Genomic DNA, 17049 nt, shown 5'->3' on the forward strand with positions numbered 1-17049 from the left:
CCCCCCCCCTCCTGCTCCTTCAAATCACATATTTCCAACACGTACTGTTGTACAATTATCCTCCCATTTTTAATGAACAAGAACCTCTATAGTTTTACTTTTTTTTTTACTTCTTTTCAGCCTACATGCTTCATGCAGGGCTGTATCAAAGCTTCAAATAAAAAAAAAGGGAAAAAACTATCTATACGAGATACTCCAACTAGGCCTTAAATTAGAATTGATTTTCAGCGCTAAAGCTCCAATTTTCCATGGACGCATGCAGCCACGTGCTGTAGAAACCTAGTTAAATTAGAGACGAAAAGGAAAGCATGATGAGAATGGAAATTTTGGGCAACGTCGCACAGTACTGATCGTGAGTCATCTTACTCCACTTTTTTACCCCTTCAATCAAATGCTCATTACGATCGGTATATTTAGAGATCATCATGAACTTCAATTTAGTCCAGTTACACCTTGACATCTCAAAATGAAAAATTTTAGCATGTGATATTTTGGCTTTAGAAGATTTGCATTGACATATTGTTATCGAGGGCACTTTTGCGAGGGATTTTCTGACGGGTGAGCCTCTCATTCGGAAGCTCGCCATTAATGTGATGACAGCCGATAAAGACATTCAGGGTCCAGTGACTCATCTACAATCGCGCACATGCTCCCATCAACTTGCCACCAAATATATAAATTTATAAGATTTGTCAAAACTTATTTGACGAACGTCCAAAATATATACGCTTGAAATGAGATCGTCTCTCTGTATTTTATCAGTCGGTTAGTGCCGTCTCATCGTCAGTCTTCTATTGCAGAATAAAACTTTCATTAACAGGAGTAAGATATACAAAATACCAAACCTATACTCATTGTAATTAAATAGACCTGGCTATTTTAATTCTAACCCACCAAATTCGCAGAGTATTTTTTGTCAAGGAATCAATTAATATTTTCAAAATTACCGTCAAAGGATTTTCATAAGGAGCCAAGAATCTCTCGTTATTTCTCCATCGTTCAACGAGTGTGAACCTCCCTGATTGAGCAGTGGCGTGGGCCAGTGCATAAACCACATCCTACAAAATAATAGCAATTAATATCTGAAAACAAGTCAGTGAATTATCATAGCTAGTAAAAATTCAGTAACAGAAATACATTACAGCCATGTCATTCTCATTTTTTAATCAAGAAATCTAACAAATTTCTTTCTTTTTTTTGCCCACCATCCATTCCAGACGAGTATAATCGCAACATTCAATCCTCTGCATTCAGTTCTTAATTTATGAAAAATGTTCACCTGACAAGTGGTGCTTTCAGTCACCCCGCAGACAATGCGTTGAATGCCTTCAACCCAAACTTTTAATTCCATTATCGTTAAAAATCGTTGTAATTCCTTTGCATTATTCCAAATGAAAATCTTCTTCCAAAGGACGAGATCCCATCACCCAGCACCAAACAACCCTCATCGTCACCCTCACCACCGAAGTACTCGTCAATACCTCCAATTACTGGACAGTTTCAAGAGTAAAACAGAATTACCTCGATTACCAGAAAATTTTGAGTCACTTCACGAAACACTACTCAATATTTCGCCTTAGGCACTGATCCACTGTTTTCCGATTGCTCAACAACAACAATTTTACCTATAATATAAACTAGATCGCGTTAATCACTGGTAATAACAAAATTGAGGTAGTAGCCATAGTGAGTGTAATGATAATGGTGTTATGGCACAGGAATTTGGGGTTCGGCGATGTTAGGGTAGAGGGAGTGATAAAATAAAAAATAATAAAAATTGTAAACATGAGAAGGATTTACCGCGACATCTACTGACTGGTAGGCTAAGTCTTGATGCAGAGCAACGAATATCAGTGCTCTTAAGAAAATGAAAAAATCCTTTTTGTAGGTAATAATGAACTTGATTATGTAACTAATTGGAAGTTTTGGCGCAATTACCAGATTATACCAGAGATTATAGGGGACATTGCTAACGCCAATGGCGAAGCTTCAAACGCAAAATTTCCTAGCGGTACTGGCGGAACTAATTTTGCGGGTGTCCCTGTGAATCAAACAGGTCGCGAGGGCAAGAGTGTCGGTAATTTTCGGAGGGCGTGGGTATAGATAAGGCAGAGCGTGAGCCCGAGAGTGTCGATAATTCGGAAAGACCAGCAAACGCGAAAGTGTCGATAATTCGAGGAAATCGTGACGAAAGGAAACATCCCATATAGAGCGGAGTGGGGGTATGATGGAGAAACAATCGATGGACGGAATGAAAAAAATGAATTCAGTTTTGTAAATTCGAAAAATTGCTCAACAAATTGGGGAAAAATTGTCTCGCAAATAGATATTCAAACGATTGGGAATCGCTTGAAACGTGGAGATTTATGAGTCCCTCGGAACTTTTTTTTTTAATCCATATCTTTTTTGATAACAATTTCAAAAATGATTAAACAAATTGGGGAAAAATTGTCTCGCAAATATATATTCAAACGATTGCGAATCGCTTGAAACGTCGAGATTTATGGGTCTCTCGGAACTTTTTTTTTTAACGATTTTTTTTTTAACAATTTCAAAAATGATTAAACAAATTGGGGAAAAATTGTCTCGCAAATATATATTCAAACGATTGGGAATCGCTTGAAACGTCGAGATTTATGGGTCCCTCGGAACTTTTTTTTTTAACGATTTTTTTTTTGTTAACAATTTCAAAAATGATTAAACAAATTCGGGAAAAATAGAGCCGTTGAAAAAAAAAGGTTCCGAGGGACTAATCAATCCCCACGTTTCATACGATTCTCAATCATTTGAGTATACATTTGCGAGACAATTTTTCCCCAATTTGTTAAAACTTTTTTCAATTTGTTAACAAAAAAGATTTCGTAAAAAAAAAGTTCCGAGGGACTAATAAATCTCCACGTTTCAGACGATTCGCAATCGTTTGAATATACATTTGCGAAACAATTTTTCCCGAATTTGTTTAATCATTTTTGAATTTGTTAACAAAAAAGCTGTTGTTTAAAAAAAAAAGTTCTGAGGGACCCATAAATCTCCACGTTTCAGACGATTCGCAATCGTTTGAGTATACATTTGCGAAACAATTTTTCCCGAATTTGTTGAACAATTTTTCGAATTTACAGAAGTGAATTCATTTTTCTCATTCCGTCCGTCGATTGTTTCTCCATCATACTCCCACTCCGCTCTATATGGGATGTTTTCTTTCGTCACGATTTCCTGGAATTATCGACACTCTCGCGTTTGCTGATCTTTCCGAATTATCGACACTCTCGGGCTCGCGCTCTGCCTTATCTGTACCCACGTCTTCCCAAAATTACCGACACTCTTGCCTTCGCGACCTGTTTGATTCACAGGTACACCCGCAAAATTAGTTCGGCTCGGGCAGCCAGACAATTTCGCGGTTGAAGCAGAGATTATAGAGGAGATTGCCAGCGCCTGTACAAAACCTTCAACAGGGTCAGACCCCGTACCTATAAGTAAAGCAGATCGAGAGCCCGTACCTGTAAGTAAAACAGGTCGCGAGCCCGTGAGTGTCGATAATTTTCAGAGCCCGTGCGTGTCGATAATGTTCAGAGCCCGTGAGTATGGATAAGACAGAGCGCGAGCCCCAGAGTGTAGATAATTCGGCACAGCGTGAAACCGAGAGTATCGATAATTCGAGGAAACCGTGACGTACGGAAACATTCGATATAAACCGGAGTGGGGGTACGATCAAGAAACAACCGATGGACGGAATAAAAAAAGAGTTCACTCTAAAAAATTCGAAAAATTATTGAACGAATTGCGGAAAAAATGTCTAACGAATATATACTCAAACGATTGAGAATCGTCTGAAACGTGGAGATTTATTAGTCCCTCGGAACTTTTTTTTTTAAGCGGCTCTATTTTTGTTAACAAATTGAAAAATGACTAAACAAATTCGGGAAAAATTGTCTCGCAAATGTATACTCAAACAATTGAGAATCGTCTGAAACATGGAGATTAATTAGTCCCTCGGAACTTTTTTTTTTAAACGATTTCTTTTTTGTTAACAAATTCAAAAATGTTTAAACAAATTCGGGAAAAATTGTCTCGCAAATGTATATTGAAACGATTGGGAATCGTCTGAAACGTGGAGATTAATTAGTCTCTAACAACAAAAATAGAGCCGTTTAAAAAAAAAAGTTCCGAGGGACCAATAAATCTCCACGTTTCAGACGATTCTCAATGGTTTGAGTATACATTTGCGAGACAATTTTTCCCGAATTTGTTTAGTCATTTTTCAATTTGTTAACAAAAATGGAGCCGTTTAAAAAAAAAAGTTCCGTAGCCGCCGCAATGAAGCCTTTCCATAAGCCCTAGCAATCTCCTCTATAATCTCTGCTCTCGGGCTCGCATTCTGCCTTATTTATACCCACACCCTCCGAAAATTACCGACAATCTTGACCACGCGACCTGTTTGACTTACAGATACACCCGCAAAATTAGTTCCGCCAGTACCGCCAGGAAACTTCGCGGTTGAAGACTCGCCATTGGCGTTAGGAATCTCCCCTATAACCTCTGCTCTTAGCGCTTGACGTTCTACGGTATCTGTCATAGTCACCGTTTGACGATGCCAATGTTCGGTAGTAGAATCTGTTACGGACGAACAAGAATTTTATTGTAGTTTTAAGGTATGTACTGTTATAATTTAATTTACTATCAACCCATTATTATCGACTCTGTTCAGGTGTTCTGACAGAACGTTAATTGATTAAGACGAGGCACGAAGAGGTTAGAGTTTTTTACCAAGATTTCCGAGATTTTGAAATCATCTTTACGTTACGTTGCGTGCTTTCGCCCAAAAAGCTATGTTAACATTTTTTTTCAATTCGTCGAAAAATTTGAGCCAAAGATCGTATTAACACTATTACGCGGAATATCAGATATTTGAATACTACTTTCTGAGAAATTTTTTGTTAAATTTGCCAACAAAAGAGAATTGAGAAAAATGTTCATTTTCTCAGAAAATTCGAGCCCCAAAGTGTTCTTGACTTATTCGGCAAATAGGACTCGCGATGTATTAAATGATAAGGAATCACCCGAACATGACTTGATGACCCTTTTTTTTTAGTTTCAAATTACTTTTAATTTTCTGCTCAGAGTTGTATGATTTTTAATCATCTAAACAACATAACTGGACCATTTTTTTCTATTTCTATATATGCTAGTATTGACAAGTTTGAGAAAAAATCAATCTCAGCCAAATATGTTCATCTTCTTAATTAAGTTTTTCTTTAAACAGGTGGTGCAAAAATTCACATGTGGGCGGGTTAGTGTTCCAGAAAATCATGCTTAATGCAAATTTTGTTTTTACTCATTTTTTATTTCCATTGAATAGATCATTAGATTAAAAGAGTTAATCAATTTTAAGTGTTCAAATCGATAAGAAGGCCCAAAATGAAAGGGCGGAATGAAAATTGGGACGTAATGGGTATAGATTAAATCCAAATGGAGGATTTATCTTTGCGGATGAACATGCATATGAGGTCTGTCACGCCAAGTGCACCAAGCTCTGACCCAAATCTCCACAATTAAGGGTCATTCCTTATATGATCCAGTGGGCTGAAAACCATTTTAGTTAAGTCTATAACGAAAAAGATGCAGAAAACCGAAAACACAATTTTTCAAAACGTATATTCGTTTTAATTTTTGCAAAAAAAATACATAATTTCCCAGGTTCCAAGAGGCCCCGGTACCGGCGTGGATCTGATAGGAGATGAGGGGGAATCAATCCCTTTCATTTTTTGACTCACCTTTAAAAGTTTTGAAAAATTGAAAAATCGCATTTTCGAGAGAATTACCCACCTAGGACGGAATTACAAAATCGGAAAGTGTAATTTTTTTTTTAACAAATCATGCCCGTAAACTTCGACTATACCTACATTTCAAAATCAGTTTGTTGAAAATATCTAGAATTTAGAGCTGATACCATTTCAAACACGCGATAGCCTATCTCCCAAGATAACGTTTTGGAGATGCTGGCGTGTATGTTATACGGCCCACAATTCCCCCCTCCACTACCACTTCATAATTTTTTAAAGAAGAAACCGTGACAATAGGTTGAAAACCATCCTCGGATTCTTAATAATTTGTAGGTGAACTTTCCAGTGCTATTTTTATTTCAGCTTTTATTCACATCAATAAAAAAATTACCTTCCACAATGGGCGAAAAAGTCACATTTTGTCGATTTTTATAATTTTGACACAATTTGTGAGTTTCTGGTTTTCACGAGTTGGCAATGACTACTCAACTTGTATTAACCCCCAAAATTTTGACAAATTAATACAATCTGGTAGATACGACGTGTAGAACCGGTATTATTCACAGAAGACGAAACACGAATTAAAAAATCATGACTCGAAAACAGAACCTCTAAAAATGCTGAAAAATTTAAGGAAATGTTTTTTCACCACTTTAATCATATAAAAATTGTCGCTAATATTGGAATACCTCATAGGATTTTTCTGCTCTAAATTTACAAACCTTGACTCAATTTATATCGAAATATCATAAAAATTAGTTTCAAAAAGTGCTGCTAACACGATGGGAATAATTTGTGTAGTCATTCAGTGATGTGGTCATATAGAGCAGAGGTGGGCAACCTCACCTCTCGGAGCTACGCCAGCTCCCGACCTCCACGAGGCAAAAATGTCTCAAGCCATTAAGTTTATGGCTGCACCCCCATCGGTCTCATGATGCCATGTGCGTAGGCAAGAGTAGTGGGGATATTCAGCAGAAACTTGGTGGTGGAAAAAGTGAAATAGAAAAATTCTCTATTTTTTTAATGAAAATATTTTCTCAATTATTGTTTTTTTGTTGTTATGCTGTTGATTGATTACTGGTTGCTTTTAATCGCCTTTATAAAAAAAATTGTACCTTTCATAGATGTCTTGAAGTGAAAATATTGTTTGGAAATCAATTATTAAATATTATCATGTTGTTAATACACCAGACTTGACATGCAGTTTCAAACTTTTCATTTCTATATTTCCCGCTCTGGATGTCAAATTAAAATTGACGAATTTCTCACAATCAAAAAAATTATCGGCGTCCTTCAATCTTTAATTGACGATGAAATATTTCTTTCTCAAGTTCACGAGCATTCCATTTTAATTTCCACCAATGAATTTTGAATCTAAACCATCATCTTTTAATTACATTTTTTTTTAATTGAAAAGAAAATGTCCAAACACGCGCATAAAAATTCAAATCATTTTCCTCCTATTTCAATCATGCGCATGCGCCATTGCTTGATGTTACCCTCGCCACACAAATATACGACAACCCTTGTAATCCCGCTAAGTTCCTTATAATTGGAACCTTAATAATGTCATGGCTACTGCTCCGAGCCTATGTGAGGTTGCCCATGTAGACATTGTAGAGAATGTGTGTAGTCTCTATTCAGTAAGGCAATAATCCCATTGGTATACAGTTATCCAGAATTATCAGCTTCACATAAGACTTACAAATAGTATATTATGTAACAAGTGCGTGATAGATTTCTAAGCTCGTGGGAGGGTTGTAACACTCGCCTTCAACCCGCGTCACAGTTCCACAAGACAAAAAATGCATAACGCACGTGTTTTATATACTATTTTATGTCATGGGGCCCATAATACGCGATTCTAGCAAACGAAGTGAGGTTAGAATCGCGTGATTACGGATACCTGTAGCATGAAAGCATTTCTATTAAACCCAAAACATAGGACGCTGCATTTTGAAGTTTTTTTCCAGAAGTGCGTCTTTGTTGCCATGGTGAAATTCAGATTCAAAAATTTCCCAGATTACATCTGCCACTGAAAGAAAAAACTTTAATCAAGAGATTTAGCGCTTCTCAAGAAAATGGTGAGCAATGAATTGACAACAAAGAAACGACTTCTTCAACCAAGTGGAACCGTTTTTTACATTGCAATCTCTTAAATTTGAGAGTGAAAAAACTTGTGAGTAAATTCACATGCATAAATGTTTGACAAGAGTCTTCCTTCTCTTAGGGTAATAGTAGCTGGTGCAACAAGGGAGGAAAACGGGGCATTTCAACCAGCGTGTTTACCACCTTCGACTTTGCTTCGGGTCAGTAATACACACCCGGGTTAGAATGTCCTGTTTCCTTTTCCCGGTGCACATTGTATTTTTCGTCATAACTACACGGAAAAGTTCCATTTTTCTTCGTAAATTACAGGACGAATGTGGGTCATGTCAGCTCAAATACCCTCAAAAACAACAGAAATCCGAAAGATCGAATGGGTCACTTCTTCTTGTCAATAGGAGAGTAAAATCAAACTTTTCGTGTAGGTATGACGGAAAATATGTTTTCTATTTTTATTTCCAAGCCGTTTCAATACATGAGTTTCTTGATATAAGTGGAGACGTGCTTTCCCAACAATTCTTCTTCTTTCCGACAAGTACCAACTCCAGTAACTGACAGCCCCCTAACACTGGGAAATTTTCTATTTTCTTACTGTGTTCGTCGCCTCATGGCGCTGGGAGGCACCGGATTCTAGTCACAGACAGAGATTATGACGGAAAGAGTGATGATTATCACAGCATATCGTGTCACTACTTTTCCGAATCATAACATTCCGACTAAGGATGCCAGCGCAAACAGGCGGTCCCTCAAGGCGTAACAGTAAAACCTCCAATTTCTTAGCACCAAACATATCGTGTTTGTCAATTTTTACCTTCCCTAGGTTCAATGGGTATCCAACGACATTAATAGATAAGTTCATTTCCTCAGTGACGATAACTTCCTTTAAAATATAAGTTTGCTATCTTTCATCCACCTCACCACATGTTTTAATTGAAAAATCAATCACTTTCTTATTGTTTAATGTCAAGAGACTTCTGGTCCATTCAGAGGGTAGCCGAGTGATATTCTTATCTATGATGTCTGAATTCAAATTCGTCGGAGTGTCAGGAATTTGTTCTGGAGCATCAGGTTTTTTTTCCTGTGAATTCCTAGCAACTGGTTGTTTATTAGGCTCGGTTGTTTCTCCTGTTCGTTACTTTCCGGAAGATTCAGGCTCTTGCACTATATACACATTCGATGTTTCAGAGTCTTGCATTGATGGAGAATGCTCTGAATTTGAAATTCCTGTTTTTTTCAGTCTAAGGGAAGATACATGGTACTGCTCCATGACGTAGTCGTGCAATTTTGCACTTCGACTGAGAAAAAATGCATGAACAGAGCAAAATATGGGAATATCAGAATGTTGTGAAAGAATCAGAAATTCAAATCCAATTGTAATTATCGGTTTAATTTCTATCAGTTTATCGATTAATTCAATCCGTTTACTGAGTCTTAAACTTACCACTCCAAGGACAGTTCCATCAGGTCCTAATAGTGCTTTTTCTCTCGATGTCTATAGGCGAATGAAGTGAGTATTAGGGGGCTGCTGACGACAATTTCTCTCAGTTAAAGTAATCGTTTTGTTGGAATTTTTGAATATGTGCTTCTTAATACAAATAAGGACTTCTGAAAAAACTTCTTGTTTCTTAGTGTATTCAACGGAAAACCGGCCGAAATTAAAAATTAATTTCTTAAATCATTATTGTTAAAGATTTTGTTTCGTTATTCTATATCTAGTAAATAGCCTTAAAAACCAATAGTTCCGTACTTGATTGTCACGTATTAGCCATAAATTATAATTTAACGTCGCATATGAAACGAAGTAATTTATAACTAATACATAATCAGTTTTTTCGCTTTGTTTGAAAAAAAATTCGCTTGTACAATTTTTGAACTCGCGGTATTGATGCTAGTTGAGCACAGCTTAACAGAAAAATAACATCCGAAAAGTAAACATTTTCATACATAATATAGCATAACTGGTAAGTTGTGAGTTGTCAATTTTGCAAACCTTGGAAAACATTCATCACCATAGAACAGGCTGATTTGCATACTTATGGAAAGACATACGCCGGAGCGTATTGGCCAACTTATGTCTCATTCTCTCACTCGCCAGACTTAGACCTCTCACGTATCTACACACAGAGCAACTATTCTTACCACTATTCCCTGATGACAATCTTGGATTAAAATGAAAATGCCACTTGATACGTAAAAAGTGACACTATCTTCATTATATAGATCGCTTACGTTCTTTTTGTTCATCCGAATATTTTTTGGCTTCCGAATGGAATCGGAATTGGAATCGACCAAATTCAAGTTTTCTATTTTTGATCATGTATAATACCTATCAATCAACTCAGTCAATTCAGTATGGCCTAAGGAGTTTCAAAATGCAGTTTTTCGACCGTGTCTGAACGTATGTGTGTGTGTATGCGGTATTTTTCCATTAACTTTTTCTGACTGCTTACGCTCATCCTTACCTAATTGAATTTTGTTTGCAAATGTAGGTCTCATTGTGCCTTATCTATTGCCGTCAATAAAAATTAATTTCATCCGTCCATTGTGTTTTTTTCAAATTTTTTCTAAAATTCGGTTTCTTTTACCATAATTAAAGAAAATTATCCGAATCAATTGAATGATGGCTTGAAAAATGTATTCTGATGATCGCGTTTGAAGATAAAGGTGGCAATAATAATCATCCTTTTAATTTCTCTAAAATTCAAATTTTTTTACGTAATCTCGACGATATCTGCTCATTTCAGTCAGGAGATAAATACAATGATGGTTAAAAAAGTTTATTTGAACACTAATAATAAATAACATCATCTTGAAGTGCCAGAATGTGTAGAAATATTATCCTCAATTCCTCTAGGAAAAAATTAATGACTTGGTTTCCGCTACCAATCTATTCTGTCGAGTTGTCATGTTCATTAAATTAGAACGTAGCTTTGATTTTTTTAATTCTTGGAAAATAAAAAAAAATTAAAATGAGGTCATGAAGTTCACGAGGTTCATGAGATTTTTGGGGATTATAGAGGTTTCAAGATACGAAGGGTTGAGTCAGAAATTAAAATCATACTATTAGTTTCGGAGCTTGCAATGTCTCTGAAACTAGATTCATTAAGCAATTAGATTGATTAAGCACTTTCTCATTGATGTGGATAATATGAGAAAACATAAAGTGGCACATATTATCCAAAATATGTAATTTGGAACCAGACAATGTTGTAATGAATACTCTCGAAAAATAAATTAAGCCGAATATTTGTGGATAATGTTCACATATATTTGTCATAATCCGGATCACTGCGGTGCAGCGTTGGCACTTTGCTGTGTCGACGGCCTCGGCCTTTACGTGCAATTGGGATGTCACCCGATACTTCTCCAGGTGTACAACAAAGACAGAACACCTGTTGCAATCGAACACACGATGAAATATAAACTCGTGATTTCATTGCCTCTGGGTAAGTTTGTTAGGCACAGTCATCAATCAGTAATACGGCGATTGGTTCAATTTCTTGTAATTTATAATGCCTGATACGGAATCAGACAAAGACTTTATTTATTCAATAAATCGTTTAGTTATCAAAGGAGTTGATTCTCCCTGAGAGATATGAATTTCTAAATTATCTATGAGAGATCTGTCCCTGTCAATGAACCGATCCGCTCGGGTCAATTTCATTTTTGCTAGCAGCGCAATTTAGCGCAGGCAGTGGCCTGATCAACGACTGTGTATCACAAATAAGAACGAGATAATATCCGAAGAATTGAACTACCAGAATCTAGACTAGTCGTCATCGTAAATACTTTTTTCTCTTCGAAGGAGCCAGAAGATTACCTTAAGGTAAACCAGCCGAAGATTTTTCGTGGATTTATTACAGAGGAAACCTATCCTAGTACTTGAGTGTATTAAAAAAGCTAATACAACGAACTGAAGAAACTTACCCCACTACTTCAATACACGAAAATGGTTAGTACAGCGGACCTATCCTGACAGAGAAGGTTAGAGTCAATGAGTAGCTAATCATCAAGTAAGACTATTTTGTGTGGCCAAGAGTAAATAGTCAACTATATCTAGTAATAGAGATGGTAGTTGACCAAAGCAATTTGAATTTGATTGTTTTTTATTCGCAGAACGCGGAATAAGAAGAAATTTATCCAATTCAGATGGGAACGTTATTAGAAATGTTAATCTGCAACGGAGTTATAAGTAATCACTCCATCACAGCATGGAGGCTTACGTCCACCAGGGGAACGACCACGTTTTGTCAGATCAATCATCTGGAACTGCATTGAGAGGGAATTGAAATTTGAAAAGGAGAGAATTGCACGCTTCTTCGGTAATCACGAAGGAAATCAACTATCTCCTTTAGCGAAGCGGAAATTCAATAGGGGGAAGGAGAAGTAGAAGAAAAAGTGACACCTCTACAGGCGTTTTCTACGTCTAATTGTTTTTTTCAGGAGGGATCGATAAGGGGGGTTTCATTCCTAATCCCGGAAGTGGACGCCGTGACGTACAACCTGAAATGCAGCAATCAGGAAACTATGACTATCCCGACACTTCGATAATCTGGCTGAATTGTGCAAGAAAATTGAAAAAATGCAGCAGCGTCTAGACACTGAGTGATTACACCGAGAAGCGATTGAACGGGAAATACATGGATTTTAAGAATTTCTAGAAGATGCCGGGTGACAGGAAAATAACGGGACAGCCCGAAAATCTGTAAGAGCACATCTTGATTCGAAGGGTGCACTTCCAATGGTACGTAATTTTGGTAGACAAAATGCAGACAAATTAGATTGTTTTTTGCAGTCAGTCGAAATCGCTAGGAAATTAGTGTATCCAGAGCTGCGAAACCTTCCCCTAGAAGGAATTCTAAGGAGTAAATTAGGAAGTTATACCATAAAACAAATTCAATAAAAAGTATCTCATAAGATTTCTGTGTTTTTCAGCTTTATAATTATTTCTTCTGTCAGTAATTGTTCCAATTTTACTGTTGGCGAGTCAATGAAAGCACATTTTTCATTAGTGTTAAGGATGTTTAACCGCTCAAGCGAGCAACCATGTCGAAAATAAAAATAAAAAAATTCAGAGCAATTATTTACGATATAAATAATTTTTTCTAACCGACGGTAGTGGCCGTGCGGTTAGAGTGCTGGACTAGCATGCCAAGGATCCGGGTTCGATCCCGGGCACCGGCGGTCAAAAATATATAGCGCTCTGATCTCACGGTTTCACTGCCGAGCGGTAGTCCTGTCAAAAGGACGACTGTACCAGGGCAGGTTTTTCCGTCAGATGAGGTTTTCCCTCCCTTTCAGCAAATGCGGTACAGGGGGTTGGGGGGTGGTAAGGGAACAAATCGTAAAAACCCGAAAGGGTATACGAGTGAAAGAAAAATTTATTATTATAATTTTTTCTATTAGTTTACATGCCTCATCGTATTCTTTTCAATGTTGTCAATATTTTATAATCGTAATAGCGACCACTTTCGTTCAAATCTTCTCCAAAATTAATCACAAGTTTCTCGCGTATTGTATGGGGTATCCTAATTTTTTTACTTCTCAATTTTTATAGGCTGCTTGTCATGGTATAAGTCGAAAGGATTTCCATTGATGAATTTCCATGAATCGTTTCCACTTTCAAACTAGGTGAAGATAGAAAATCTTCCTATAAAATTTCCCCAAATGAACGGAAAAGTTTTCCCCAGGGGTTTTCTGTCAACTTTTAAGTCTCAAATTCTTAAAATCAAGTTGAGAGTTACTTCTCCCAAGGCCGGTACATCTTGGTTGGGTGTTTCTTTTAGCACTCGATCCCCAAGTGTTCTTTTAACTTTTCACCTTTTCTTATGAGCGAAGTTTGCCCCTAAACCTGCTAGAAATGACGAAGACTTATTCAACTGTTTTCCTGTTAACAAAATCTGCAATTCAATTGCTGCAGATGGTGCTGGCTTTATCATACATTCTTTACTGAATTTCGAGGGTTTTTCTCTTCCTTTCGAGGGTTTTACAGTCATGAATTGACAGGCTCCGACTAAGAAGGTTTTTTCTTCCTGCCTTATTTGAGTTTTCTTTTTCAAATTTTGATTCTAATTATTCTGCTTACTATTTGAACCATTTATTTTTAATCAGTGTTGTTGGAATTTTTTGTGACTCAGCTATTCGCAATCGTTATTTTTCAATTTTCGACAATGAGCGCTCCGATGCACTAAACAATACTCACGTAATGACCTACGCGGTGCCTCTAAACTGCGAGAATATTTTGCAAGGTGACCCCCCTGCCCACAGTTGAAGCAGTTTCCAATGGACTGTTTAGTCAAAGAGATCGTATTTTCTCCAGTTTAGTGTCTTAACATTCCTCCATTTTTTTCCTTATGAAAGCTAGAGACTGTTTTATCCAGTTCTATAGCCCCTGCACATGCATCATGGAGGGTTTTGAAGTTATTTGAACACACTTAATAATTATTTGCATCAATTGTCCTCCTACCCCTTGTTCAAACATTAATTTAGCAAGAGTCATCTTTAGGGTTCTACAGACTAATTTTTTCCTCTCAGTGGATTCGCTGTGCAAATTGAGTGGCCTACTCAAGAAATCAACAGTGACTTCCTCTGTGCGTGCCACGTATTTAGTGTGTGACGAGGCAGAACTTTGTGCCCCCCCCCCCTTTCCCCTCATTAATATATTCAATTTTCATAGTTTAAGGTAGACTTCAGTTACTCTTTTTACCACCGTTGGGCAACCCATCCCCGGGTATTCCTTACCCCCCTCCCCATTTCTCCTCGCCTAGACACTCACACATCAACGAACAGGACCCCACGTGAGCCCCGCAGGAAGAAGACGTCCCGTGAAAAGGAGGACACCTGAAAACGAATGCCCCCGATTGACCACGATTACCCACGATAATCGGGGGAGAAATCAGGACGTTTGGCAGCCATCACTCGTGCCACAGTTGCCCCAACGAGTTTCCCGGCCCCTTAATATAATTTCCCCCCAACGGTGAGCCTGCATTACATTAATTTTCTATTGTTCTCATTTAAGCCCCCTATCACTTATTATTTTTCCAGTCGGCCCCCCCTCACTTCTCTTCTTCTGCCGGTTTAGAGACGCCCTTTTTTTCTTATATAATTTCGCGTAGCCGCAAGTGAGTTAGCCTTACCCCCCACCCTCGAGTTAATTAGTTGGTAAAAGGCCTTAATTATTTGTTGTATTGATATTTGTTGTAATGAGACGTGAAGAGAGTAAAGTTTAATCTGCATCAACCCCTCCCCGAGTAAATATTCAAACCTCTCTCCCTCTTATTATTTCAGGTCCTCCAGTAAATCATAGCAAGTCCCCCCTAATAGTTAGACGAGAATAAATTCCCTGATTTTCGTGCCTTCGACGGGAATATTCATATATTTATTCCCCGGCCAAGGTCACAAGTGACATCTTCATTTGTACTCTGTAACTTGGTGAATTCGGCCTGAAGTCAAAAGTTCAATTGTTTAAATGATGAGATACTTCTTATTTCATTTGGTTTATGGTATAACTTTTCAATTTATTCCTTACAATCCCTTCTAGGAGAAGGTTTCGCGGTTCTGGATATACTAATTTCCTAGCACTTTCGACTGACTGCAAAAAGCCATCTAATTGGCCTGCATTTTCTCTACCAAAATTACGTGCCATTTGAAGGGCACCCTGCGGATCAAGGTGTGTCAGAGATTCGCGGTTTTTCCGGTTATTTTTCGGTGTCCCGGCATCTTCTAGATATTCTGTAAAACCATTTCTTTTCCGCTCAATCTCTTCTCGGTGTAATCGCTCAGTTTCTAGACGTTGCTGATATCTTGAATTTTCTTGTTTAATTCAGCCAGATTATCGCGAAGATTATCGAAGAATCAAAATAGTCATAGTGTCCCTGATTGCTGCATCTCACGTTGTACATTACGACACCTACTTTCAGGATTAGGAATGAAACACCCTGCTCTTATTGATCCATCCTAAAAAAAAAAACAATTAGACGCACAAAACGATTGTAGAGGTGTTTCGTTTTCTTCTACCTCTCCTTCCCTCTGTTGAATTTCCACGATCACATCGAAGGAATTTCCGGCTACCTCTTGTAAAGGCTTCGCTGGACGACATTCTAGATTTACTTACTGATTACCGAAGACAGCGTGCAATGCTCTCCTTTTCTCATTTCAATTCCCTCTCAGTTCAGCTCCAGATAATTGACTTGGCCAAACATCGTCATTCCCCAGGTGGACGTCAGCCTGAATGCTGTGATGGAATGATTACCTATAACTCCGTTGCAGATTAACATTTCTAATAATGTTCCCATCTGAATTGAATAAATTTTTTTTTACTCCGCGTGCTGCGAATAAAAAACAATCAAATTCAAATTGCTCTGGTCGTATAATCTTACTTGATTATTAGCTACTCATTGACTCTAACCTTCTCTGTCAGGATAGGTCCGCTGTAGTAACCATTTTCATACACTGAAGTAGTAGGGTAGGTCCCCTCACTTCATTGTATTAGCTTTTTTAATACACTGAAGTACTAGGATAGATTTCCTCTGTGAGAAATCCACGAAAAATCTTCGGCTGGTTTACCTTATGGTAATCTTCTCGCTCCTTCAAATACAAAAAGTATTTACGATGACGACCAGTGTAGATTCAAGTAGTTCAATGTTTCGGATATTATCGCGTTCTGATCTCGCCGTGATAGACAGTGGTTGATCAGGCCGCCGTCAAAATTGCGCTGCTAGCAAAAATGACATTGACCCGAGCGGATCGGTTCGTTGACAGGGACAGATCACTCATTGATAATTTGGAAATGAATATCTCAGGGAGAATGAATTCGTTTAATATTTAAAATTTTCTCTCACTCGTAGACCCTTTCGGGTCTTTACGATTCGTTCCCTTCCCACCCCCCAACCCCCTGTACCGCATTTGCTGAAGGGAGGGAAAACCTCATCTGAGGGAAAAACCTGCCCTGGTACTGTCGTCCTTTTGACAGGACTACCGCTCGGCAGTGAAACCGTGAGATCAGAGCGCTATAAATTTTTGACCGCCGGTGCCCGGGATAGAACCCGGATCCTTGGCATGCTAGTCTAGCACTCTAACCGCACGGCCACTACCGTCGGTGAATTCGTTTAATAATTAAACGATTTATTAAATAAATAAAGTCTTCTGTTTGATTCCGTAGGTT

At 37.9% G+C, this 17049-nt stretch overlaps 2 protein-coding genes across 6 annotated transcripts in view; one reads left to right on the plus strand and one right to left on the minus strand.

Annotated features, from left to right (window-relative positions):
• The window catches only part of RASSF8 (ras association domain-containing protein 8), a 57872-nt gene extending 56140 nt beyond the window's left edge, over nt 1-1732 (minus strand). For both annotated transcript variants that reach the window (XM_011311084.1, XM_011311083.1), the window contains exons 1-2: nt 1280-1732; nt 948-1058 (exon numbers count right to left, since the gene is read on the minus strand). In XM_011311084.1, the coding sequence (XP_011309386.1) occupies nt 948-1058; nt 1280-1351 (183 nt within the window). In that variant the 5' untranslated portion in view covers nt 1352-1732. The remainder of the gene's footprint in view (nt 1-947; nt 1059-1279) is intronic.
• A 2793-nt stretch (nt 1733-4525) lies between these two features.
• The window catches only part of LOC105270258 (beta-1,3-galactosyltransferase 5), a 113702-nt gene continuing 101178 nt past the window's right edge, over nt 4526-17049 (plus strand). For 2 of the 4 annotated variants that reach the window (XM_011311088.1, XM_011311087.1), the window contains exons 1-2: nt 4527-4649; nt 5261-5287. The gene's annotated coding sequence lies outside the window, so the exon portion shown is untranslated. Of the gene's footprint in view, nt 4650-5260; nt 5288-17049 lie in introns of all 4 variants that reach the window. The other 2 variants (XM_011311086.1, XM_011311085.1) reach the window with 2 other exon arrangements.

This window comes from Fopius arisanus, unplaced genomic scaffold (genome assembly GCF_000806365.1).
Source record: "Fopius arisanus strain USDA-PBARC FA_bdor unplaced genomic scaffold, ASM80636v1 scaffold00082, whole genome shotgun sequence".
Classification (NCBI taxonomy): domain Eukaryota; kingdom Metazoa; phylum Arthropoda; class Insecta; order Hymenoptera; family Braconidae; genus Fopius; species Fopius arisanus.